The sequence below is a fragment of the Pteropus medius genome, unplaced genomic scaffold, assembly GCF_902729225.1.
Source record: "Pteropus medius unplaced genomic scaffold, Ma_sr-lr_union100, whole genome shotgun sequence".
NCBI classification, from domain to species: domain Eukaryota; kingdom Metazoa; phylum Chordata; class Mammalia; order Chiroptera; family Pteropodidae; genus Pteropus; species Pteropus medius.
The window spans coordinates 36656338-36684083 of record NW_024344378.1 but is presented as its reverse complement, the minus strand read 5'-3'; the positions used below and the strand labels follow the sequence as shown (position 1 = coordinate 36684083).

The following is a 27746-nucleotide window of genomic DNA, read 5'->3' as shown; positions in this document are numbered from 1 at the left end:
ATGTTGTGCCTTGCAATTAGACTCTAAGGCATTCTTTGTTGTTACATTTTTGCAACTCGAATTTAGGGTAAAGGTAAATTTCATTATTTATCAGATAGAAGTGATTGTCTAAATTTGTCTCTTCTTCCTCCAGGCAGCACACACTACCATTTATTCTTCTAATTCATTTCCCCCAGAAAGCTGAGAAAGGTTTATTATGATATTATTGGTTTTGTAACTAGTTTTTTTTTTTTATTGTAATGTGATTCCTGAACAAATGTCTGTTTATAAGGGGAATCACTTTTACAAGAAGTAGAAAATTAGACATGCTTCTGCTTTGCAATAACAATAAAAACCACAGTGAAAAAATATTCTCCTGTTTATTCCTATCGGTATCAGCAGGGGAGCTTTAGAAGATAGCTTTCCCCCTAAAGTCTCCTAAACACGATTACTGCCTAAAAGCACCATGTCAAAATGCAGTTTTCCTCCAAATCCCATTGAAGACCAATACATTCTCAAGCTTGCCCTGACGTGGGCCCTTTAAGAAAGCCAGGCAGTTAAAACCCCACCCCTCTGCTGACTTGAAGCAGTAAGTCTGCCTTTCTGGGGCAGTTGGTGATAAAGCTAAGACTGAGCGGGCTTTCCCTCTGCTCTTCCTGGAAGGACTGTTTCTGTTGCAATAAACTCCAAACGTAGAAGCTTTAACACACTATGGGTTAGGGAACAATAGAAACTTGTGAAGTATAGAAGCCAGACCCACTCTTTAGATTCTATCATGGTGTTGAATAAAGTGGAAAGAATGCTGTTAAATGTTGGGTTTTCCCCTGTAGTGCTACTCCCTGCTAGCTTTACTCTTCCATCTCACCCAGCAAGTGAGTTTTCCAGAAGCCATGTCCAATTTAAGGAGTTGCTTGTCTCATGTACCACATCTCCAAAATGAAAAGTCAGGGAGAGAAATAAGTTCAGTGAAAATTAAACTGGATCCTTCTAACCGAATTATTTACATTGGCTGTATATTTCTGAAGAGCAAAGCCAACTTTTTTCCCCACGCCATACCAAAAGTGACTAAGTTCAGAAGTCCTCTGGAACTAAACTAAAAAAAAAAAAAACCCCCCAAAACAAACAAACAAAAACCTAGGAGAAATTTGGGGCTTAATTGCATTTGGCATTTCCGAGCTGTCTGCTAAAGCAGCCATCTTGGTAAAAGATGATGTCATTTGGAACACTTGGATTAGTTTATTCCGAGGTACCAGTTTCCATTAGCTGCTGAATAACAGTTTAATCATTAGATCACATTTAGGTTTAAAGATGATGGAGGAGTGGTTGATTATAAAAATCATTTCTTTCCCCACCTCTTTATCCTTGTTAACACATTACAAACTTTTCCACAAGTTCAAAGCAATAGGAAAAATTTTGACATTTTTTCTTGTTGTTTTGTTTCCATGTGTTTGTTCGTCCCTTGAATAAGCTTGGATAATAAAACCAGCCTGGTCAGTTTCACTTTCCAATTTTTATACTTTAGTGAAAGCTGTTTTGTGTCAACAGTGTCAAGTGTTTAGAATCATCACCTGCTGGGCCAATTTCCAGCAAACCTTTCTTTTGGAGGGGAAAGGGGTGAATAAAATTTTTGATTTTAAATTTCTTATGCTACAAAAATAGAACCGTGAATTAGACCACATTAGAGTAATTAATCTGATTTATTTTCGACATATTAAAGTTTTTTAGGAGTGGGCAGGACTATAGTAAGGAAAAGTGGTGGTTATATTGCATTCCTATTTAATCATTGCTGTTTTTATAGTATAATGCTGTGTCTGCAGTTATTTTAGAAAATTGGCACTTAAAGAGAAGTCTTTCAATCAACCAAGTGTTTATCTTTTTTTTCTTTTTGGATTAGACATCAGTGTCTTAATCGTATTGCGTGACATGTCCTGGCACCGTTTGCAAGATGCAAAGAGAAAAAAAGAGTTGCACCTTGTTTAAACAATTGAGTGCAGTGTGGTTTATGAGATTGTTAGGAAGAGCAAAGAGGGTGTGGTGTGTCTCTTCTGCAAATTCTTCCTTAACCAGGTTAACCTGTGGCTGTCGTTACATCCCATTCTGCTCCTTGCAGGGTAACTTTCTGTTCTCTTAACGCTTTTCAAAGCCTCTCAGTCAGTCAGGCTCACTAAGAGAAAACTGAAAGCGCTGCGTGTATGTTTGAAACAGACAGAGGGAGACACCAGCACACACAGTTGGCGGAAGATGGGGCCACGACTCAGCTGGTGCTGGATGCCGGAACCCGGCTGACCTTTCCACGTGTCCCCAGCACCTGCAAGGCTAGTAGGGCATTGGGTTTCCTTTTCCCAGGAGCGGGGGCGAGCCCGGAAGAGGCCCGACGGCCGTCTGCTTAAATCAGGGCGCTCGGAGGCCCTCTCTCGGAACACGTGCGACCCGCGAGCTGCTGGTGCGGAGGTTGGCCTGGCTTTCCCGCAGCGTCTGTGCCCGCGCGTCCCCAGCCCGCCGGCCGACGCCAGGAGGCGGGCCGCGGCGGCGACGGGCGGGTCCCAGAGCTTTCCGCAAGCTTGCAGGGCGGCCTAGCGAGCGCGCCAGGCCGGGACAGAGCGAGCCTCAGTGCAATACTGCCCGAGCCCGGGCGGGGTCTCTGTTCTCTGGCAGAGGAGGTCCCTTGGCAGCGGGAAGCTCCCTCTCTTTCTCTCGCCGCCGCTCCGAGTCTGCGCCCTGGTGCCAGGCGCCCAGCTCGGCGCTCCCCTGTGCTCGCCCGGCGCCCACTCATTCGCAGCCCAGCCTTCGCCGCTGCCGCCGCCTCCCTGCTCCTCCTACTTTCTCCAGCCCGCCGCGGCCATGGCGGACAGCGCCAGCGAGAGCGACACGGACGGGGCAGGGGGCAACAGCAGCAGCTCGGCCGCCATGCAGTCATCCTGCTCGTCGACCTCGGGCGGCGGTGGCGGCGGCGGTGGCGGCGGGGGAGGCGGCGGCGGTGGGAAGTCGGGGGGCATTGTCATCTCGCCGTTCCGCCTGGAGGAGCTCACCAACCGCCTGGCCTCGCTGCAGCAGGAGAACAAGGTGCTGAAGATCGAGCTGGAGACGTACAAACTCAAGTGCAAGGCGCTGCAGGAGGAGAACCGCGACCTGCGCAAAGCCAGCGTGACCATCGTGAGTGCCCCCCGGGGGCGCGCCGCAGCGCCGACCTCCGCCCGCCCCAGGGAGAAGCTGCACCCTGACCTGGGCAGCCCCTGGGCTCCCCGAGGCTCCCAGGGACCCGCAGCGAGCACAGTCCCTACCGAGACCTGCCGGCCTCCGGAGGGTGGGGGAGAGGATGGTGTCCCTTCGGGGGCGCGCGGGTCTGTCCTTTTCAGGAGTCCGGGCCCCTCATAGGGTGCGGGAGAAGGCACTGGGACAACCAGCCGCGTTCCCTTTTCACCTCTGCGGAGGAAGCCCCTCCCGGTCAAAGCTGGAGGCTGGCGGCGTGGCTGGAGGGCGGGGTGGGACTTCTTCAGTCCTAGCCTGCCTGAGGGGTGCGTCCACAATCTGGAGAGCCCTATGCTGGGGGAGAGGGAGGAAGATGGGGCCTGTTCCGGGGGCCTGGCTTGAGGTGCGGGGGGTGCGCAGCTGGGCTGGGCACTTTGCTGGCATCAGGACGGCGCTAGCTGGATCGCCCCGGGAGGAGGCGGGAGAGAGTGGCTGGGAATCCGGGAAGTGGAGTTTTCTGGCCAGGATCGAGAGGGAAGGGCGGGTACCGGAGCTGATGCTCCTACCTCCGTTGGTAGTCCTTTCCTTGGTAGGGAGGGTGGAGGTGGGTGGTGGCGGAGGCGGTGTACAGCCGGGAGAATGCAGTAACTTACACTGGCCTGGACAGAGTGAAGGGTATGAAACCTGGGCAGGCTGAAAGCAGAGTGAAGGGTAGCGACTCCTTCGCTGAGCAAGATGTACGTGTGTTTGTTTTATTGGTGGTGAGGTGTCTGGGGGTATTTTGCCTTTGAGTCCAGATATTTGATTGGAGAACTGGCTGTCTGTTCTGTTTCCAGCCGTCCCCCAGAAGCTCCCCGGGAGAGGGTAGGATTAGATGTGTAGGTCTCCTTCCCAGTGTAGCAGGCGTTTAGAAAGGCCACTATAGTTGTGATGGGGCGAAACATAACTGGAAAAAGTACAGTGTGTGCTCTCACCTAACATCCCTGCCAGCTAGCCGCATCATTAACATGCAGAATCCCCATACAGACAACTCTATTCAGATCAAAACAGTTTCCCAGCGAGGAGCAGAGAAGAACATGTTAAGAAATCAAGGGGATAAATTGCTGTAGCTGCTGCACAATGGCTGATAGACTGAACTTCAGATGGACAAAAAGGCATGAATTGGGGCATGGATCAAAGATCACACTGTGGAAATGAACTGGGGAAAGTCTGGGATGCCCCTGTGCCAGGAAAGTCTTTGGTGGAGGAGTGTGTATATGTGAGTGGGCGTATATCGGCTCCCAGATCTGGCTTATACATCGGAAGTGGATGGCATTCTGAATTTTGTTTAAAAAGCAGGTTGCCACCAAAGTTTCAGTATGTTGGCAGCCTAAATAGAAATTGATCGTAGAAAGACACCAGTCTTGGTGAATGGAATTGGAACTGTGAAGTTTTTGAGGTGCCCTTTTGGTAGGAAGGGGGAGGAATTTGCAGAGGCAGCCACTTCCAAGCCTCCTCTGTAACTTTCTTGGCCAAGAGAGTTGTCCGCTGAGTGAGGGTTTGAGAAGAGGGAGAAGTTGGTGGAAGCAGTTTAAGGTTTGAGTTAGTAAATGAGAGGGTTAGTCTCGGAGAATGTGAACCACAGAAAGTAGTAAAACATATGAAGCAGAATCTCGAGCCTCTTGCATACAGTGAGCAATTCAGGTTGTTTTTGTTTATTTGGGAGGGAGAACTTGGGTTGGAGATGCTATGAAAGGGTTATCTGTTTGATACTTGACCATATTGTAAGTAGGTCTGTAAATTGTACACAAACACGTTGGTTTTGCACAGACAATTTCATTCCTGATGTATAAGATCAGAGGCCTTCTGAACATTTGGCTTGAAGAGTGTAAGGTGGTGGCTTTATTTCTTAGCATTTACCCTTAGCTACAGCTGACATCCAACCAAATATACTTTGTGGCCTTACTGAGTAAAGTTTAAAAATTGCCTTAGATGACAGCTTACAAGTACCAGAAACCTCTCAGTTCTTCCTTAATCTTTGATATGTTCAGGGAGACAAATAAAAGTGCTTGCGGTTTATCTGGTTCCCTAGTACTTGGTGAGTGGTTACTAAGACATATGCAAAGAAGAGATTCCTTTAAGTTTTTGAGAATTTTGTTAACGGACCTTGGACCCAGATTGTGTTAGGGTGGATTGTCATTTGGGAGGAGAAATGTGTAACTGCATGAAATGGATCCATGGATATGAGTCCCTTGAACAATGCCATGTCATTGTTTGTCAAGATTAAGCTACATAACCCCTGATAACTTTAACTTAAACATAGCCCTTGCTAATAGCTGCCTAAGAAGTTTGTGACAAGGTCTAGATGTTCAATTAAGTGAAGGCTTTGCTAGATTTTTCCACTATTTTTGTTAATTTGAAGCAAAGATCGTATCATAATCCTATTACTTGCTTTCCTGGCTCTAATTAGTTCCTCTAATATTAATTGTTGCATTCTTGAGCACTAAAGGTGACTATGAATGTGTATGGCTAGGCAGCCATACCCTGGAACAGAGAGAGGCACCCTCTTTTTTCTTTTTTCCTTTTTTTTTTAAACAGATTTTATTTTTAGAGCAGTTTTAGGTTTGCAGCAAAATAGATCGGAAGGTACAGAGATTTCTCATATACTCCCTGCTCTTTCTGCCCTCCCCTATTATTAGTATCCCCCACCAGAGTGGGACATTTGTTACAACCAGTGGACCAACACTGACACATCATGATCACCTAAAGTCCATAGTTTACATAAGGGTTCACTCTTGGTGTTGTATACTCTATGGTTTGAACACATGTATAATGACGTGTATCCTTCATTATAGTATCATATAGAGTCGATCCAGTGTCTTAAAAATTCTCTGTGCTCTGTATTTCCATTCCTTCTTCCCCTGGCAACTACTGATATTTTTACTGTCTCCATAGTTTTGCCTTTTCCAGAAAGTCATATAGCTGGAATCGTACAGAGTTGTAGCCTTTTCATTGGTGTCTGTCTTAGTAATGTGCATTAAAGTTTCCTCCATGTCTTTATGTGGCTTGATAGCCCATTTCTTTTTAGCATTAAGTAATATTCCATGGTCTGGATATATCACGGTTTATCCATTTACCTGCTGAAGGACTTGGTAAGTTTTGGCAATTATGAATAAACCTTCAGTGAACATCTGTGGACAGGTTTTTGTGTGGAAAGAAAGGGTTTCAGCTCATTTGGTTAAATAGCAAGGATCACAATTACTGGATTTTGTAGTAAGAATACATTTAATTTTGTTAAGAAACTGCTAAACTGGCTATAATGAAAAAGAGTTCCTGTTGCTCCACATCCTTGTCAGCATTTGGTGTTGTCACTGTTTTTGATTTTGGCCATTCTAATAGATGTGCAGTGGTGTCTCGTGCCCTCCACCCATTTTTTAAGCCAAGTCCAAAGGCCAATAGAAGTTCTTAACCAATGGTTATTTCTATCTCTTTTGATGGTATATAAGTGCTTATTCTGATCAAGCTACCCAATTAATAAAGGACTATTTTCATGGGTCCGTGTCCTCAACATTTAGAGGTAAACATCATCTATGGGGAAGACTCAGCTGTACGAGGCCCTTCATCTATGTCTACAAGTGCCAAGTGCATCTGGGAGTTAGAGCTTACTCCTAGTATTTTATTTGGGAATTAGAGGTGGAATGGAATGTTTTTGAGTGATTCTCCAATTTCTCCCAGAAAATTAGCAGTGAAACCAAGCTGCTGATTATAGATCATAATTTCTTCTTTGAAGTGGAAGGGAAAAAAAAAACAACAAATGCTCAGTCACCCTGTTCAGTAGCTTATAGATGTTAGGTTAGATCTATCTGGCTTGTACTGCGAGTGAACTGTAATTGGAGATTATCTGATGCAGTATAGTGAGAGGTATCCAGGCGCGGTGGTCTCTGAGGAGGTGAGGAAATGCAATTGTGGGCAGTAATTGGATGGCTTCAAAGTTCTGGACTGGTTGCTAGTATTCTCAGAGTATAAGCAAGGTCTCACACCTGTTGTGGCTAGTTCTCTAAGGCAGAGGTCCCTAATTCCTGGGCCTGGGACCCATATTGGTCCATGGCCTATTAGGAACCGGGCCACACAGCAGGAGGTGAGTGGTGGGCCAGCGAGTGAAGACTCATTTGTATTTGCAGCTGCTCCCCAGCACTAGCATCACTGCCTCAGCTCCATCTCAGATCATCAGGCATTAGATTTTCATAGATGCACCAGTCCTTGGTGCCAAAAAGATTAGGGACCGCTGCTATAAGGTGTGAGCCTTTTTTAGACCAGTTCAGCCTTTCAGTGTTTGGTTTGAAAATAAAGGCCTGTAATAAATCACTAGTATTTAAGTATCTTTCTAACCATAAAATTAGTCCTTTATAACAGCAATACATAGGCGTTTGGAAGTTACAGTAGAAAAATATGTTGGTACCTGGCTATTTTAAACATCAACAGTGTAATGGTTTCATATAGTTAATGTTGTGGATTTTGAATTATTTACTCTGGAAGCCTACTACACTATTTTCCATTTTTAAGACTTCATTTTGGCAGACTCTTTATCAGATCACCATTGCCCTTGTATAGTCTGTTTCTTTCTTTTTTTTCTTGTTTAAAAAAAAATCTTAGATTTGTATGAAACTTTAGACACAACTTTGAGAAAAGTATGACCTCATAGTTAGGTCTAATTGTACATAAGTTCATTCTTCCTAAAGATGCTATTTTTATAGTCTAGTTAAAGTTCTTCATATTTGTACGTTCCTTCTGTATGTTTCACATTATCTATATTCGATTAGGAAAAAAAAAATCTTAGAGGAGTTTGTGACAGTCTTTTACAGTGTTCTCCTTATTTATTTTACTGGGGGTGGGGAATAGTTCAGAGAATCACCAGTATCTGGTTTGTGATGACTCTTGTTTTAGAGCGGAGAGATGGCCTCAAGCAAAAAGTCTGGCATAGTCACTGCTTGCTTTAAAACTTTCATTGGCTCCCCATTGCCCTCTGGATCCAGGTAAACGTTCTGATGGTGCACCAGCTTTACACAGTCTGACTCCTTCTTGCTTCACAGACGCAACTCTCACGTTCTCGAAGCTCTCACTAGGCTGAACTCTAGGATGTACCTCCTGCTCTTAATTTCTTCCCTACTCCTCCCCTCCCTTCTACTTCATAAATCCAAGGAGACGGTACTGCCACCCCTAACGCCACCCCAGTATACACTGGCACTGCCTCTTTGTTAGCCACACACTGGGTTTTGTGCCCATTCATGTCTCACAGGACCCATTTGCCACTCGCCTCCCCATTACATAGGTTTCCCCTAGGGGATGTGTAAATTCCTCTGGGGGCAGAATTTGCCTTGCTCAGTCTCATTCCTCAGTGCCTGGCATGCGATAGATGCTCAACAGTTGTTGATGTTGAGTTGATTCCAGAGGCATTGGGCGGTGAAGTGTTTTTTGTTGTTTGTTTTACTGGGGTGAGGGAACGAATACTGTCTTCTGACCTTGTGCTAGTAGTCACTCTCCTGCTTGTGTCCTGTTCAACAAACACCCATTTTCTCCATAGATGGTTGAACAATCTGGGTGGATGAATGGATACATTGTATACTTTTGGGGACCACTACAGTCAGTGCGTTCCCCAAGCCCTTGCCTTCCAACCATGGGTGATGTTGTGGGCTACCTTGTAGCGTATACCTAGGTGTTCATGATACATTTCACCTCTGAAAGGGGACAAAGTGTCTTCAGGTTCACCTTTTAAAGGGTTTTTGAGCAAGGCTTTTAGGGGAAGTGGCTCTGTTGGAAGTATTCATTCAGACTTGCCACCTCAGTTTTGGCGATGGTGACAGATCACTCCAGGCGTTTCTTAAGACTTTCTTTAATGTCGAAATGCCCCCCAGCAGCCTCTGGAAAACAAGCATAGAGCATGATGAGGGGAATATAGCAATGCAAGTACTGGTGACCTGCTGAAGCTCCAATTGAAGTATCTGCAAATAGGATTGGGCGACTTGCTGAATCCTTGTGCGTGTCCACGTGTGGCCTGCAGAGAGGAGTTTGGAAGGTTGATATAGTCTCACACACAATGTACTTGTTTTTTTTTTCTCTCTCTCTTTTTCTTCCTTGAATCATGCCTTGCAGCGCTAATCGCTACACCTTAGAAATGTTAATCTGAGCTTTTAAAGTACAGTCAGAATGAGCAAGGGATAACACTCATCTTCCTTGTTCCCTCCTATACTTTTTTCCTCTTTGGGTAGGTGTTTTTTGTTTCATTTTGTTTTGTTTTCGATCACAGTGCAGTTGCTTTTGAATAGATTGCATTATTGTCAAAGCTAGAGAAATAAATGTTCACAGGTCCAGTGTGTTGGTGGTGGTTGAAATTTTCTTCGCAGGGAAACTAATGCTCTGGAAAATATCTCTAATCTTCAGGATCTTGGAGTGGTGTTGACTTGCAGACCCTTCTTGCTTCCCCCAAGGCTGTCAAATTTTCTTATCTTTTAGGGCTGTCAGGCCCGCAGCTGTGAATTTTATCCCAGTGCTCAAAACAGTAAATTGCAAATAGGACTTCATGTAGTTGTTCTTATCTAGGGAGAAGAATGCTAAAAAAAAAGGTTGATCGTTTGATTGACGGTTATTTGGCATTAACTTACCCCTTCCTTATTATTGGTCCCTAGATATGATGTGTGGGATGCAGTTTAATGATTAAAATTCATTCTAATATTTGTTTAATGCTGGGAAATTTGCTGTAATTTTTTTCTCTTCCCTTTGCCTCCTTATTAAGGCACAAAGTAGCCTATGATATATACAGCCTGAAACAGGCGGAATTCAGCCTACAAGTACTTATGAAGAAGGGCCGACTGTGCCAGATACTCTGAAATATCCAGAAGGAATGTAAGGGCTTCTCCAGCAGCCTACCAAGGATTGTACTTGACTTTCATTCAGCTTGGCCCTGGCTGGGTCCTGTAGGGAATTCCAGCCTGGAGTGTCATGAAGTACAGAAATAACCAACATATAAGTAGAAGTAAGAAAGGAAGTTCACGCTGACTCCTGTAGGGATGCCCAGGGAGGGCTCTGTTACCTTCCACCTTCCTAACCTAAATGGAATTCATCTACCTCGTGAATCTCTTTAAAGGACACAATATGTCATATTTGCTCAGTTCAATTAGTTTGTAGTTTATTGTGTAGGGCAGAGTTGGGGAGAGTTGTTCTTCAATTTGCCTCTGTCGAAATGGCATGGGAGGCTTCTGCTTTTAATTTTTTATGTGGTGTTTGAAAAGAAAGGACATTGATGTTTTAATGTCATAATTTGCATCTGTCTATAGATTGAAATTATCTAGGTTGTTTTCCTTCTGTTCCTGTTACACTCTGGGGCCCACTCATCTTGCTTTCACAGAATATTGCTAGATGGACTGGAATTTTCTAAGTCTTCAATCTGAAATTGTGAAAGCAAAGACTTTCTATTAAAATTAATTAGAGATACTAGTTTATGGCAATTTCAAATTCCAGTGTTTTTAAAAGCAGTGTTGATTGACAGGATAATCTTCCAGGCATCTGTTCCAGATCAGATCATCTTGGGTGCCAGGTGTGTGTCGGGGGTGATCTGGGTAATACCCTCCAGGGCGTCTGAGGGCACTTTGGGATCACATGAGGCCACTCAGTACTGAGGAGTAGAGTCGGGATATTCAGCCAACACATAGGTCATAATTCAAAAACGTTTTAAGAGGAAGGTGAAGGATGAAAACAGCATGGAGTGTGGGTGAACTAAAGAAAGTTCTTAGAAATCTAGTACCTGCATTAAACACTTCATGTGTTGCTTTCACAAGTGAGCAGTCTTGTGTGTGATTAAAAGAGCTGAAACAAACTTGAGAGAAAAATCATTTATTTGGTTTTTAATTGTGTTTGCATTTAAGCAGTAATTTTTTTTTTTCAATTGTCCTAATAAGTCAACTCAAATAATAACTTCTATTGAGGTTTTCGGTTGTTGTCTTTTGGTTCTTCATTGGACAGGCCTTAATTTATCTAAACAAAGACATTTGCTGAGAGTCAAAACATTGTGTCTCAGCTTCATTTAGTAGCTCCCAATTATAGAAACACTAAAATTTGAGGGGGTAAAAATCAGCTAGATGATTTTAACGTTTTTGTTAAGCAAAGAGTACAATTTTACTATAAATAAAGTAGAGGTTAGAACTTCTTCTGGCTCAGATCACTACCTGCTAAGGAAAGTATATGAACTATTTCACATTATTTTGAAACTCGAACACATGTTGCTTACTACTGAGAAATACATTAGGTACTCGGAGAAAAGGACCAGTGACTTTTTTGTGTTGTGTGTGATTTAAAGAATTGTGGTAAAATAGCATTTCAGACACACCATAATTTAAGAAAGTTTGAAGAAAAGCTTGAAGAAATTAACACTTCTTATGAACCAACATCACGCCACTTCCAAATCATTTGGTGTTGCTGTGATAACAGCCAATGTTTGCCCGGTGCTTCCTAAGGGTTAGGTACCGTGGAGAGGGGTTTGCGTATGTCTGCTTGTGTAATCCTCAGCACCATCCCGTGTAATCAGTACTGATGTTATCCATTAATACAGACTTGTAGATTTAGGCCCATAGAAGTTATGTAACTCGTCTGAGGTCCCATGGCTATCTGGTGGGGCTGGAATTTGAACCCAGGTCTGGCCTCAGAGCTTCAGCACAAGACTACATAGCCTGTGGGAGGGTGAGATAGAAATTAATTTACGAATAGTTTTATCTTTATCTCACTGTAGGTGTTTTAGTCATTTCTGCACTGTTTTGTTCTTTCAGTTAAAGTAGTCACGACTGCCGCATTACCACAGCAGATTCCCAGGATGCCAGGCCTCAGGGAGTGTTTCCAGGGCAGCAAACTCCCTGCCTTGGAAAAGAAACAGTGACAGGGAGGGCGCCTCCAGTTCTTGGGGACGACCTGTTCGTCTCTTGCTGGCTCTGTCTCCCTCCAGTATTGAGCCTCAGTCTGTTCCACCCCTTTACCCTGTCCAGTGTACCCCAGGAGGTTGCCACCTCTGCTTAAAGCACAGCAGCCATCTAGATTCTCCATCCCAGTCTAGAATCAGTCTCTTTGTAGTACCTCTGTTATAACCTCTACTTAAAAATAGTCCAACCAGCACAGTAATAGTGGATTTTTTTTCAACGCGTGTATCGATCACATGCTGTATGCCAGGCAGTGTGCCACATATAGCAACTGGGATGAGACTGCACTTGGGGACTTGGGACCGTAGTCAGGGAGCGTTCCTTTTCTCATGAGGTGATGATTAAGCTAAAACCTGAAGGATAAATCGAAGTAATCTGGAGGAAGGTGGGAGTGCGGGCGGTGGCAGAAGGAGGCGTTCCTCCCTTACTCATGCAGAGCCTGAATGAGGGGAAAGAAATGAAACCGAGGAGGAGAGCATGGCCTGGGTGGCAAGCCTGGTGCGCTCTGTTTCTAGGTTCCATCCAGGGGCCAACTGTAGATGAGGGGAGGGAGGGGGCAGGGGAACAATAGGAGCATTTCTGCATTTTCATAATTCTAGCTGCTTAGTGCAGACATTTATTTTTGTTTTCCTTCTAAACTATTTGATGACAGGTACTTTTGTCAATATATTGTCTATAAAATGATGTCTTATTCCATGATAATAGCTATATATTACAGGCTTACCATGTGCCTAGTACAGTTCTGAACTTTAGGGACTCACTTCATTCTCATAGCAACCCATAGCTATCTTCATGTCACAGCTGAAGAAATGAGGTTTAACAGTCTCAGCAACTCTCGAAGGTTGCAGTAAGTGGTAGGACAGGGATGTGGGTGCAGGCAGTGTTGATGGTGTCTTGTGTGGTGACTGGCACATAAAAACCCTACCTTTTGAAGGATCATTTGCATTTTTCCTCAGCCTTAACCCAGTAGCTGCTTTATAAAGTTTGTGGAATTTATTTTGGGGAATGCCCAGGTCGACTTTTTATGAACTCTTAGCAGAGTATGATATACTTACAGTAAAGTACGCAAGCTTTGAATGCACAAATTTATTAAAAAGTACTCAATGAATTGGCAAAGGAATTTAATCATCACCTCTCTCAAGACGCATGTTATTATCAGCACCCCTTTGAAGCTTTCACCCCACTAAAAAACAGTAACCTTGTTCTGACTTCTATAACTATAGATTTGCTTATTTTTGAACGTCAAGAAGTGGCTTTATACAGAATGTATTTTTGTGTGTGTCTAAATTATTTTGTTATCCTAGTTCATACATTTACTAATATTAAACAGTATCTATATTGTTGCATAGAGGGGTAGTTCTTTTTTTTTATTGCTCTACAGTATTCCACTGTATGAATTTTCTGTATCTGTGGAATTGTTTTCAGTTTTAGCCTTTGCCCTCTGGGTAGTCCCACCCCGCTTCCCTCATTGGGCATTGGGACAGTGTAAAAGGAGTGTGGCACAGCAGAGGACACGGGCCTGTAGAACGTGGGCTCTGGTTCATTGAGGTTCTGGCTACCTTCCTAGCCAAGTTATATTGTATTCAGTGTCTTTGAGCTTCGGTAGACTTAACCTGTTAAAACTACAGTCTTTAGGGTTCATAATAGTCTTGTTTCCGTCCCATTGTTTTCAGAAAGATCAAATAAGACACATGAAAGTATTTTGGTTATTTGTGAATTATTAAGTAAATGATAGCAAAGATTATTAGTAAACCCCTCCCCCCACACTTTTCTCTTTTTCTCCAAAATGTATTTCAAAATCAAAACTGTTCTTGATAATCCTGTAAGACGATAGTAAAATAATGTCTGGAAAGCTGAGAGGGGGCGGTTAAGGCTGCAAGCACCAAGCTCTCTGGAGACCTCGGGCTGGGAGCTCTGCAGCCCGGCTTCTCAGGGCCTGTGTTTCTCTGGCACTTGAGGATGCCCGAGAACTCTGGCTGATTCCTAGGGTTTGGTGAGTCAGGATTAAATCAGCTCGTGTGGCTGTGTAAAAGTTACCAGGACAGCAGGAGGCAAACATTTTTCCTAAACGATCCATTTTTTTCTTTTAGGTCAGTTGCAGGGCTCTTTCCATTATTTCGTGAAAAAAAGCTGACGTGCCTTTTCCCAGTTTTCTGTCTGTAGCACTGTGAGCAGGAGCCAGTCAAAACCAACTTCTCTGTCGTGTGGCTTTTGACCCTGTTTCGCGGGGGTATGGATTCCCAAGGCTGGACTTTGATGATTGAGACACGAGTGCCACTCCTGCTTAGCTGCTGGTCTAAAGGAGAGAGACCACCACACGGATGTCTTTGGCATTGACTGACTTTACGAGAGTGCCCTTACAGTACTCAGTGACAGGATAGCCCCAGCTTGTGAGCTAGGGGCAGGTCTATGGGAGACCAGTAGTCTCTCTGTTTGCAGGGGACTCCAAGTGACCTCTTTTCTTATTGTTGCCTCTGGATCGCTCTAGCGATAGAAGTGGTAGCCTGGGAACTTTCGGAAGGTTGAAGGAGCCTGCTTTTCACCAGGAGTCTATTGTGGTTTTATTATCCTGGTGTAAAGGCTTTTGGTATGATGAGAGGGGACAAGGAGGACAGTTTGCCAGGGACTCAGCTGGCGTTGTAAATAAACAAGTTATAGTAAGCTGACTTGAACCCTGGATTGCTGTTAGGTTTTTGGCTATCAGCAGTCCACCAGGGAGGTGTGGCTCTAGCCAACACGGTATGGAGTCTTTGGTTTCTCTGTACCTCCCTCCCAGGCTACTTAGAATGCCTTCCCATTGAGCTCTTTTTCAGGTAAGGGAGATTAGTACTAATGACTTTAATCCCTTATTTGGTTGGTTCTTACTTGGCCCAGAGCCTTGTAGCTTTGGGCCATTGGTACCTGATGGGCGATGTGAAAAGGCAATTGGAATTGACTTATTTGGCCACAAATGGAAACCAGTCGATTCTGCCGCTTTTCATAAGTACAGTGCATTCTTTTCTAGCTCTCAGATTCCCGTAGACTCCCCTGCTCACCTTTTTTGTTTTTATGCTTTTAATTTAAGTGTTGCAGATTAGCTTTCTCCATTAGGCCGTCTGTGTGAATTATCCCTCCTTTAAATTTTATTTAACTCTTTTCTGTTTTTCTACCCTAAGGTTCTTTTAGAGAACTTGGTATAATGGAAAGAGACTTGGAAACCAGATAGGGTTGCCAGATATAGCATATAAAAACACAGGATGAGAAGCTGTATTTAAATTTCAGATAAACAATGAATAATTTTTTAGTATATGCAGGTCCTGAATGTTGCATGGAACATACGTATACCAAAAAATTATTGTTTATCTGAAATGCAAATTTAACTGGGCCTATATTTTATATAGAAAAACAAACAAACAAGCCTGTACAACTTTTTAAAAAGAATCTCAGTTCTGCTCCCTCTCAGCTCTGTAATCATATGGTAACTTATCTGACCCCTAAGCCACCATACCTTCTCTAAAAAGGGATCATGATGTCTTACTGCTCAGGTTTTGGGGATGAACGATGTGATTTAAGAAAGCCCTCAGGATGCATTCAGCATATCTTCCTTTTCCCACTTTATCCAGCCAGAGATTATGGATCTGCTTCTTGCCCATCTTCTCCGCTGTGAAGCCAACCACACAACTGGACATTATAAGTTGTCTACCTTCCCAGGATCTAGGAATCAACCAAATTATCTAAGAGTGATGCCACTCCAAGGACAGAAAATGGTTTAAAAATAGCCATGTTAAAACTCAACACAAGAAAAACGAACAACTTAATCCAAAAATGGGCAAAAGACTTGAATTGACATTGACATTGACATTTCTCCAATGAAGATATAAACATGACTAATTAGTACATGAAAGGATGCTCAAGGATGGTGTTCAGTTTAAACATGTCTGTGAGCTCTCTCCTTAGTGTGGCTCTTTGGGGTCTTCTCAGAATGTCACTTCCTGTTCTTCTGTAAGCTGCTCTCAGTTTGCTTTCACTTTTTCTGACCACCTACCACCAGCTTCCTTATTTCTTCCTCTCTGGAAGCCAACTTTGACTGTATCTCTTAGGTGTCTCCCTGTATTTGGCCACATGTTACCAGCCCTCTTGTTTCATTTCTCCTTTCCTTTTGAGCCTGAAATGGCACAGAGAGAACTGGGCTTCTTGGCTTCTCGCTGACTGTGGGGCCAGGTAACAATCATGTATTTTTTTGGGGGGGTGGGGGGAGGCCTCAGTTTTCTCCCCATTTTGCTTAGAAGGCTTGTTTAGGATTTAGGGATTGCAAATTGGCAGCCTGCGTTTGGTCGGCAGGTGAGTGGTTTGGCCTCAGAGTTTTGAAGGAGCTTTGAAAGAGAATGTCGTATGAAAGGCAGAGACACTCTAGTTTGTCCTGGGTATCACCTCTCTCTGTTGCTTCACATGCACCCCTGCAGCGTCACATGCTTATTTACTTCCTTCTCTGATGGCAGTTGAGTTTGAGACCCCTGGAGCTATGCTGCAGATCATGACTAATGAAGCCAACGTGCACCGTTTGATTTAGCTCTTGAAACAAAACCACGGGGCACAATTATTGCAGCTTTGCAGACTGAGAGATCCCAGGTACAGAGAAGTTAATTTGCCAGGGTCATTCATCTGGTAGGTGGTAGGGCCAAGATTTGTCAGCCTGGCTTTGGAGCCCCTGTCCTTAAACCACTGTATTATATTTCTGTGACCATTTGCACTGTGAGGGTCTATGAAATTCCTTGTAGGAGTTCAGAATATAGCACAGTTTAGTTGGTTTGTGTTTTAAATTCCTAATCGTCTGGGCAGTTGCTCTAATTCTCGAGTAGTGAATCCTTATAATAAATTTCCCTTCAGGATCCTCCTTCTATTTCTTACAGATGTTTCCATGAGTCGCCTCTTCCTGTGGTCTTTCTCTAACCTTTATAGATAATGAGGTTTCGTTGGTGTTCATTTAACGTAATAGTTTTTGGATGCCTGCTAAGTACCAGCTTGAGATGTTCTTTTAGGAACAAGGCAGGGTATGAATAATAACTGAGTGCCTTGCCCTGGGCTAAGGGCACCCAAAGCAGAAAGAGACCTTGGACCTGCTGTGAAGGAACACAGGGGCTGGTCAGAGAGACAGGTGAGAAAGCAGTGACGACATCATGGTTGAATGAAGCCGGTAAGTTGGCTTTTTTGGGTTCACACAGGAGAACAAACCACGTGGGATGAGAGGGAGAGAGTTTAACCCAGGGAATTGGTCATCTCAGTGGTAGATTTGCTGAGAATGTAACTCGCTGGGAGGTGCAGTGAGGCAGCCTAGGGCTTTGAAACACCAGGACACCATCTCTGGAGGACAGTGTGGGGAGGCTAGTTATCAGAGCCCAGGGCAAGGGTCACTAAGAGAAAGCTGGAACAAGGGGGAGCCTGGAGACGGGAATGCTGCCCGAGGTGGAGAAGAAAGGGGAGAAACACCCTCATTCTTCCTACTTTCCATCCAGATCCAGTTGGATGTTAGCTGATTTCCGGGAACTGGAAGATGCAGCCTGCAGAGGTCACTCTACCTTGCAGAGCAGGGGAAGGACAATGGAGGGATCTTGGGCCAGACAGACCCAGGACTGGCTCAGGAAGAAATGAAAATGAAATGACTATTTTGGCCTGGGCAGTTGTTGAATACTTCACAGATGACAGAATGTTGGAGGGATTGTAGGCTTTTATTCCCCCAGGAAGATGTGAGTGAAGGCGCTCCAGGGCATAGGAACTGCACGGACAAAGGCATGGCAGCTTGAAACAGCAGGCTTCACTAGTAGCATCGTATGCAACTCTGAATGGCTGAATTGATACTTGAAGTCTTCCATCCCTCTTTTTCTGTCTCAGAATCCCCTTTCATGGAATGCTTTCTCATGTGTCCATGTTGTCATTTATGGCTGACCTGAATTTTCTCACAGGGGAAAGCCAAGCAGGGAGCTGCACCCTGAATATCCTTAAGACCAGCTGCTTCTGACACAGAGCATGCATCCTTTAACAGTGATAAAGAGCTTGGGATGCCTTGCTGACACCAGAATGGAGTTCATGGCCAGTGCCATTTACATTCGGTGCCTGGGTCCCATTGCACCTGGGGCTCTGATGAGGATGCTGATGCCTTGGGAGGAGACATATCTGCTCACATTGGTGACTTAGTGGCCTTGTCCCCTAGCCCAAACATCTGGCACTTGGTCATGCTGTTAAAATATGTTTCTCACATTCCCCTGCTGTGAAATTGGTTTTTATGATGATAGAAGATTTTGTTTAAGCTTTTTTTATGGACATTTTCAAGCATACACAAAAACAGAATGGATTTACAAACCACCCAGCTTCACAACTTAACACATGGTCAGTCTTGAAATTATTTCACCCATAAATAGTTCATTTTGCATCTCTGATAAGGATTTCATAACCACCATACTGTTATCACATCTAAAAAATAGTAGTGTATTTTCCTTAGTAATGTTTGAAAGGTAAATAGCAGAAGCTTTTCTGGAATTAAATATGTTATTCTTGCTTCCCTTCTGCTTTGAGCCTTTGCCCCCATGCTTTAAGGCTGTTGGCCCCAGATCTAAATCTCTCTCCCTCTAGAATGTTGACAGCAGGCTTTGGGACCTTTTACCTGCTGGCCTGTTTCTTGGTATTAGTCCCCCAAGCATCCTGGTCATGCTGGTTTTGCCCTCAGGAAGGTATGCAGACTGGCTTCCCAGCCACAGTGACACACAGCCGGGTGAATCTCAGGTCACCATCTTGTACATGTGCATATGGGACAAGAATCTTGGTTTTTCAGCTTGGCTGCAAGGAAATCTGAAGTGAGGCATTCTTTGCTGTCTTCCTTTTAGCTGGGAAATGTCCGATGAGCATCCTGGAGGAATTATGCTGTAGGAAGGTGGCCTGGCATCTAGAGCTTCTAAAAAGTCTGGTGTAGTGTTGTGTATGAAGCCACGCAGGGCTGGAGAGCACAAGACAGGAAGCTGTGGGCATTGTGTGCAGAGACACATGTCTTATGGCCAGGTAGAAAAATGAGACTCTTACCCAGGGTCCTCAGCTCTGAAATCTACAGCTTGTGCAGCATCTGTAGGATGATTTTAACTCCATTGTGTCATTTGAGTCTTGCAACAAGTCTATGGGGTACATAGTGGGAACCTCACAAACAAAGGATCTGGGGCAGAGGTGAAATGTTAAATTATTGGCCAGGGAATAGTGCTGGTAGATGGGACAGGCATGATTGCAAGGTAGATGGCCTCACTCCCAGGCCAGGGTTCTTTCCACTCTGTCAGTTTTTTTGTAGAGAAGGAGAAAAGTGGTCAAGAAGTTCAACACTTAGAAACAAAGGAGACTGAACATAGCTTTGACAGTAATTCATGAAGGAGAATGAGGTAAAAAGTAACAAGTCTCCATTTACCGGAAGTTATCCAAATACTTGCTGGACCTCTGCAAGATGGATCACCAGATGTGGGGAATGAGGCCTCAGTGGGGGCTGGGACAGGATGGCCAACTCCTTCGCTTATAAGATCCAGGAAAAGAAATGTGGACAGTTCTAGCTGTTGAAATTACCTCCAAGGGAAGGTCCAAATTATTTTACTTTGCTCTCATTTGCCTGTGTCAAATATTGTTTAAAGTGGGCCGCTGACTTGGGGACTTGGGACTTTGGTTATTTTTGGAGCTGTTGCTCTTTGTGGGTATAATTTGACCTTTGTCAATAGCCTTTCATCTTTCAGTCAGTGGTTCCCAAACTTTGCTGTCCATCAGAATCACCTGGAGAACTTCAAAATTCATGATATCTGGGGTCACATCCTTCAACCTCTGGAGAGAGGAGCCAGGCATTAGTATTGTTTTAGATTCTCAGGTAATTTAAAAATTGCTTTTGACCCAGCAAGAGAGTTTGGCAACCACTGTTCTATACATTTGTGAATACATAATATTTTCACTTGAGGCTTGAAAAAATGCTGCCCTTTTAAAAATAGTCTTTTTGTTTTTTTCCCATTAGTTATTTTTTCCAGCTTTATTGAGAAATAATTCACATACAACATTGTGTAAGTTTAGGGTATACAACGTGTGGATTTGATAGACTTGTATATATTGCAAATGTTACTACAGCTAACACCTGCATCACCTCACGTAATTACCTAGTGTTCTTTTATTTTTTAACTGCATTTTTTGAATAGGAAAGACATCTTATGATATGTTATCCCCTTCCCTTTTACACAAAAGATGCTATGGATGAATCTTTGTTCTACGACTTTTTTTCTTTCTCAATTATATTTTGGAGATTTTTCTGTAACGATACATTGATTACTTCCTCATTCTTTTTTATGCTTGCATAGTAATTCATTGGGTATCTAATATGTTTTCAGTCTTTGGTCTCATAATGTTACAACCTTGAACATGGATCATTTTGTATGGGGGTGAGTAAGTATATCTAGCGGGCTACATAGCATTGGCTACTGCTCACCTACCTCATATTATGTACCAGCCACTCTCTTAAACCATTTCCTTATAGCAGTTCATTCCTCATATCAGTCCTGTGAGGTATCTCTATTTTACAGATGAGGAAACTGAGGATCAAAGGGATTGGGCAAGGTGTCAAGAGTCACACCCTAGAGAATCGCACAACCGGAATTCACACTTAGGCAGATTGACTCCAGAGGAATTCCTTCACTTTGAGATACTGCCTTTCAGGGTAAATTCCTAGAAGTGTCATTGCTGGATGAGATGTGCAATTTATGTGTAATTTGAATAGTTACTACCAAATTATCCTCGTTAAGACTCATACTCATTTATACTTACATTAGCAGGATACGAGGTTACATGTGGCCCCATACCACGTTTTTATCAAACTTGGATTTTGCCAATCTGGTCATTGAAAAATGGCATCTTGGTGTAGTCTTTGCATTTCTCTCAAGGGTGGTACATAAGCATCTTTTTATATGTTTGTAAGAACGTTTGTATTTCCTTTTCTTTAAATGCCTAGTTCATAGTCTTTCTCATTTGTCTATTGGGATGTTGGTCTTTGTCTTCTTCCTTTTCTCTTGGCACTCTGTCTATTACAGAGACTTGCCCTTTTTTCTAATTTTGAATTGCAAAAAAAAATTCCCACTTGTCATTTATCTTTTGAATTGGCTTTAGGTGTTTTTTAAGCCACAATGAAGTTTCTTTTGTACTTTCTTACAGGCATTTATAATCTACAGGAAATATTGTTATGATATTATTGCAAACCTTATGTTGTATTTACTGTTGAAGAAAATTGTAGACAGACTACTGTTGTGTTTTTGTTTAAATAATATACAGTGCATTTAAGAGAATTTCAGAAGAAATAGAAGTAATGATGCTAGATATTCTTTTAAATCTCATTAAACTACTTAATTCATAGCTGAATATTAGAGACATATCTTCTGGTGTCTTTTCCCCTCTCATTTTTCTGTACAGTTATCACTTTATATTTCATATACGATCTTGAATTAGGAAAAATCTCCTGTGATGAATTGTTTGCATTCTGGATACTACTGTATTCTTTTCTTCTCTCCAGAACTTTCTTAAGAGGACTTGAGTTTAATTGGCATGATTTCTCTGTCCTGGTCAGTTTCCGACTCTGTTTATCTGATGGTTTTGTTTTACTCTGCAGCATTTTCCATTTCCCCTGCTTAAGATAGATTTAAAGCTCTGGACCTTAAATTTAATCTTCTTTCGTAATGACCAGTTAGCCAGTCATCTTTGTTCGTGCCAGGTACCTTGCTAGGGTCTAGGGCACGGTCCCTGCCTCTTGGAGCTTATATTCTAACAGGGGGAAATAGACATCAGACAACTGATTTCGAGTTACAGAATTAAAATTGTGATAGATGCTTTGAAAGATATGCAGATGGTTCTCAGAGGATATGATAGGAGGAACTGAACTAGTTTAGGGCAGCCAGAAGAGCGTCCCCGAAGTGACATGTGGCCTGCCATTGTCTGAATAATGAATAAAAGTTAACCATGCAGAAGATTGGTAAAAGCGTGTTCTGGGCCAAGGGAACAGGCCATGCAGAAATCTTGAAAGCAACAGAAGCATGGTAAATTTGAGGAACTGAAAGAGAAGTGTGGTCGGAGTATGATCTGGATGTGGCCTGAGGAAGGATCTGGAAGTAGGTGGGGCCAGTTTTGACAGGGTTTATAGTCTCTTCTGACGCTACTGAGTTTGTGAATAAACCCTGAACCACTAGTAAAATACTTAAGACATTCATTTGAAGGGAAGAGACCTACTCTTTGGCTTTGTCTGTTTGTTTTCAAACTTCTGAGCTGAGAATACCTTACATGTCACTTATTGTTAGTCTTACGCTTTTTTTCAAGTGATAAACTAGGGAAATCAAATGATTTATCCCGAATCCACACTGGTAGCCTACAATAGTGTCAGAACTTGACTTAGGTCTCCTGATTTGTAGACTGTGTTCTTTGTACTCTGCACTTCCTCTTCCCTCTGAAGATAAGTGTTCTGACTAAAAATTAAAATCTGTTCTGGTGTGATTTTTTTTTTTTTACTGATTTATTTGAGAAATGTTATGAAAGTATGAAAATTAAATCATTTAAGAATTTTGTTGGGTAACATTTATTAAAAATACCACACAAAAAGGGAGACCGTCTTCTGGAATGTGGGATATGCTGAGGCCATGTCCATGCTTTTAATCCGACAGTGTCTGATACACCCTTTAGTATCTAGAGCATCGAATTCAAGGAGCAATGTTGGCATATGTGCCTTTTAAATTAGGAATAGGTTTTTATTCCAGTGACTATGCCAATCTAGAACTTTCTTCAGATGCTTACATTTGGCCTGCAAAAAATGGCATTTTAATCCATTCCTTTTTAGTTTTTCATTAGGATGCTTTTTGCCAACAGTCTTCATGTTTTAAAATCCAAATGTGGCAAAAAGATTTGCTGCTTGTTAAGCAAACCTCCTGACTTGGCTGGGGGATTGAAGAACGAATGAAGATGGAAGGACTATAGATATACAGTAAATGTGTCCAGAAGAAATTTCTCTGTTCCTGTCCCTAATGGAATTTCTTAGCGTCTTACTAATGTCTTAAGGAGTCCTGTAATCTGCACCTGCAGTGAGTCAAAGACCTTTCCTTATTGGAGTCTGTGCATTTTTGTGTTGTAGTTATCTCCGAAATGTCTCATGTGCACATTACAGATCTTGGCTGCTTAAGTTAGGGATGGAAAGGGGGCCTGAAAGAAAAAGTGGATTCATCAGTACTACCAATGAGGTGGGCCAGAGGAGAGATTTTAGGGTGAGTAGGGAGGAATGATTAATATTAGTCTTAGATAAGCAGGGGTCAGATGTAGGAAAGTTACCTCATGTATGGGACAGCTGCCTGGGACTGTGAATGGAGAAGAGGCAGGTCATCCAGGGTGTGATCTGGGTCTGCAGAGGGCACCAGGAGCCCGAAAAGGGCTTGCTTACTTAGCAAGTTTGTAAGGTAGAGAGCTCTTCAGGTGTTTCCTGCCCAAGGCTGTCACATCCCTTTGCATATTGGTGGGTTTAAGACTGTAGATGAAGACAAGCAGGAACAGCCCACTGGCATTTTCCCCAAAATGTTTTATGTTCTTTCTTTACCCCATTCCATCATTGAGTATTATTAAGTGCTCATCTCTTGTTCCCAGCACTGAGCCCTCTGCTGTTATTCACTTTGCAAAGATCATCTGAGACTTACATTTCACAGGTACAAAATGTATAGTTTCCATGTTAAAATTGAAAAATGTGAATAGTTTTATATTTTAGGAAAGATAGGTTTAAATATTAAATAATTGGTGCTTTTGGAATTCAAGCCATACAAAAGTGAAAGCTAAGTCTCTCTTATCCTTGATCCTGGGTTGTCTTCACAGGCATAACCACTGTTACTAGTTTCTTTGGCATTTTCTTAAGTGTTTTTCTGGGTGTATTTTATACAGATACAGGGTGGGCTTGTATGCAGAAATAGGAGCACATTGTACATGATGTTCTGTATCCTGTTTTTTTTTTCATTTAATACATCTCATGAGTTCATCCCTATCAGCGGGCATAGAACTGCCTCATTCTTTTGAAGGGTTCCCTATAAATTATTCCATGAAATGTGGGCAGTTTTTATTTAACTCTTCCTCTTTGGATTGTTTTCAGTCCTTTGCTTACTACAAATAGTCACATTCTTTAAGAATTTTTTTTAGCAAGAACTTTAGCAATAGTTCATGAGTATTATCTGTAGGATAAATATCTAGGAATTGGGATTACCAGTTCAAGGGGTGTGTGTTTTTAAATGTTCTTGTTTTTATTCATATGGGCAATATTAAGTCATTTTTTATCGTCATCTCTTTTCACTAGTGATCCTTTCTTTTTTTATTCTCTCGTCTGTTTTGGCCTTTTCTTTGTCCTTTAAGTAGAAACATCTTTTATTCTTATACTGAGTTTTGAAGTTCTGACAACAACACATTAAACTTTATCTGGTGTATACTGTATACAAAGTCTTTAGATCCATTTCTTAAGACAGGCTCTACTTTGATCATCATCAGTCCACGTGATAGGACTTTTAGCCCACATTCTCAAGGAATTTTAGGGAGTTTTAGATTTTTAGAGTAAAGTGGATTTCCTCATTAAGTACATAGTCAGCTGAGTTCAGCCCAATTTATGTAAGTCGAACCAGTGAAAGGAACACCAGCTTTTAATATTTGGTCCATTTGGACAGGATTTATAATTTGAGCAACCTTGCAATAAACATTACTTATTAATTAGGTTTTTTCCTGTCATTAACCTGTGCTTACATGGGTTTAGTTGATAGAATAAGAGCAAAGAGAAGAAAAAGGAAAGCCTGGATTTCTTAATACAGAGCCTCGGGGAGCGGGGGATGAGATGGCTCCCACAAAAAGTACTAGCACTGCTTCTGATATTATTCATGACAGTTGAATCATCAGCTACATCTGAGTACCTCTTAGTTTTTGACCCTTTCATCCTTTGCAAGGTACTGATGCCATCATCTCACTTGAAAGTCACAAGAGTTTATTTTCCTTTCTAGTTCCCTGTCCCCCAACTCCCAGGATCACCTCCCATTCACTGTTATACTTTAGTCTTCTGTAGAACTGACATATTGTATGGTTTTTGCAAAGACACAGTGTTTAACTCCAAAGACTGATCGTCAGATCCATTGCTAGAACAGAGAAATGGAGATGAGAGAGATCATGGTAGGCTGATTACTTAGCTTGGTGTGACCCTTCAGAATCCCTCTACTCATTATGTTTTCAAGGTAGCAGTATATATTTTTTTTCTTTTTCCTATCGAATTAAATATTTTTCAGATAAAATGTAGACAGATCAGTGCAACGAACACCCTATACTCCTCACTTAAATTCACCAGTTTTAAACGTCATACCATTCCTACGTCATAGAGACTTCTCCCTCCCTCCCTTCCTCTCTGGCTCTGTTCCCTTTTGCCCAACCATCTGAAAGTAGGTTTCAGATGTCAGATCACTTCACTCCTAAGTTTTCAGTGTGTATCTCCCAGGGACAGGGACATGGGAGTAAGAATATTTCTGAGGCTGCCATCCACCCTGTCACACAGTGTCCCCTTTATGGGGACTCACAGAAGAAACTGTTTTTGTAATACCAAGTAAAGCTCTTCAGTTTTAGGACAACAAAAACTGCTAGGCTGCGAGGACACGCAGAACTAAATTTTCAAAATGTGTATGACTTATTGATTAGCATCTGTGTAACTTTTAACTTTATTTGGCTATTAGACTTTTTTTTCCCCCTGATCATTCTAGCCTTCTCTCCTTTTAAAACCTTATATATTTATGCAAAGAGCATTGACATTTTAGGATGAATTGGTGTATCAAAATTAGCGCAAAGGGAATCTGAAATTGCAGTAGGCACTCAGCTGACCCCTAAGAGAAGAGTGGGTTGTAATTGTCTCACTTCACTATGCCCCTTCTGGGACACCAAGACAAAGCAGGTGGAATTTCCCCCTTCTAAAGCCCAACACTTTGTTTTTTTTCTTTTGACTACGCTGCCTTGATGTTCATGTGTAAAGCATTCTCATCTGAAGGGTTACAGGGCAAGTCACACTCTGGTGCAGGCCAGCTTCTCAGGGACAGCCCGGGCCTCGCATTCTCTTGGGGAAAGCTCTGCCTGCTCTGACCTGGTATGACTTTCGGTCCCAGGGGCCCACGACATTGTAGGAAGTGAGCACCCCTTACATGGTTACATCTGTGAGAACCAAGTAAAGACAATAGAGAAAGGGTATCGATGGCATGGTACAGACAGTGCTACAGCAATTTCGAGAACAGAGATGGGTATCATCTGAAATAGCAGATGTTGTGGACATGGCCAGAAGGCATGGTGAGGAGCCTGGTGAGACTGGCTGAATTGGACTGGATGACCCTGGTTGGGGAAGGAGAAGGTGAAGGAGTGTGGAAGGGGTCAGTCAGAGATGCATGTCTGCTCTTTGCCATCTCCTCAGACCATGTCAGAGATGACCACCCCTCCCGGAGTTGTATAGAGGAGATGACTGGGCAGAGACTGAATGGCAGGACATCCAGCTGATTGGTTGAATCACTGTATTTTCTGTACCAGGTACTAGGCTGCGGACAAGCATTATCTCATGAAACCCTCAGAGCCCTGTGAAGTGTAAGCAGTTATCATGTACAGATGGAAAATGAGGCTCAGAGAGATTACGAAACTTAGCCCAAATGGTGGACTTGTGCTACCTTCAGAGTCTCAGTTAAGTGGTGGCTGGCATGCTGTTTTTTCATCCTTATCCTCCCCCTTTTAAGACTTTTTTTGAGGTATGACTTAGATAATATACATGTATGCTCAATATACGGCTTGGTGAATTTTCGCAGATTGAAGGCACTTATATAACTTGCACCCAGATCAAGAAACATTCCCAACACTCTGGACCCTGCTTTGCCCCTCCCAGTCTTCATCCTTCATCCCTCCAGGAGGAACCACTGTCCTGAGTTTGAACTCTGTTTAACTGGAATCATACAGTCTGCACTCTTTTGTGTTGGACTTCTTTCTTCCAGCCTTATGCCTATGAGATTCACTTATGTTGTTGATCTCTTCTGTTTGAGATTGGGCACAGGACCCAAAGTGTCTAGAAAAACCATTTATACTATAGGGCTATAACGTCCTCTTATTGTACAGTTGGTATTTTCAAAAACTTATAAATTTGTTAAATGTAGTGTATTAGGTATCATCACAGTTTGCCATGCTTTGAACTATAGAAGCAAAAGCTATCTGGTTTTTCAGAGTCCTTGGTGTAAAGGATTCGATATATTAACAAGGCAATACCCTGTAGTGTTTTTAAAAGAATGGAGTAAAAATTTTGATGCATTCAGAGTCTCTGCTAGAGAAATTTTGTCTTACCGACGTAACATGCTTTTATGCAGTAACCAGAATCCTAAAAAGTTTGTTAGTAAATGAAGTTAAATTTGGTTTTATCAAAATATAAGCATATGTAGGATATTAATGGGGAAAGAAATTGGAAATTCGCTAAGTGAAATGTGTGCCCTTTTGCTAGGAACACACCTGTCATTGAACAAGTTGAGTATTACTCATTGCAGCCAGAGTGAGGAAGAACGTGTGATGAGATTTGGGTTTGGGTTGGGTAATCTTGAGAGGGTTTAC

General features: G+C 42.6%; 1 protein-coding gene across 1 annotated transcript in view; it reads left to right on the top strand.

The window, feature by feature from the left end:
* Window positions 1-2593: 2593 nt before the first annotated feature.
* CCDC6 (coiled-coil domain containing 6) overlaps window positions 2594-27746 on the top strand; it is a 96586-nt gene continuing 71433 nt past the window's right edge. The window contains exon 1 of the mRNA XM_039871864.1: window positions 2594-3132. Within this exon, the coding sequence (XP_039727798.1) occupies window positions 2821-3132 (312 nt within the window). The 5' untranslated portion in view covers window positions 2594-2820. The remainder of the gene's footprint in view (window positions 3133-27746) is intronic.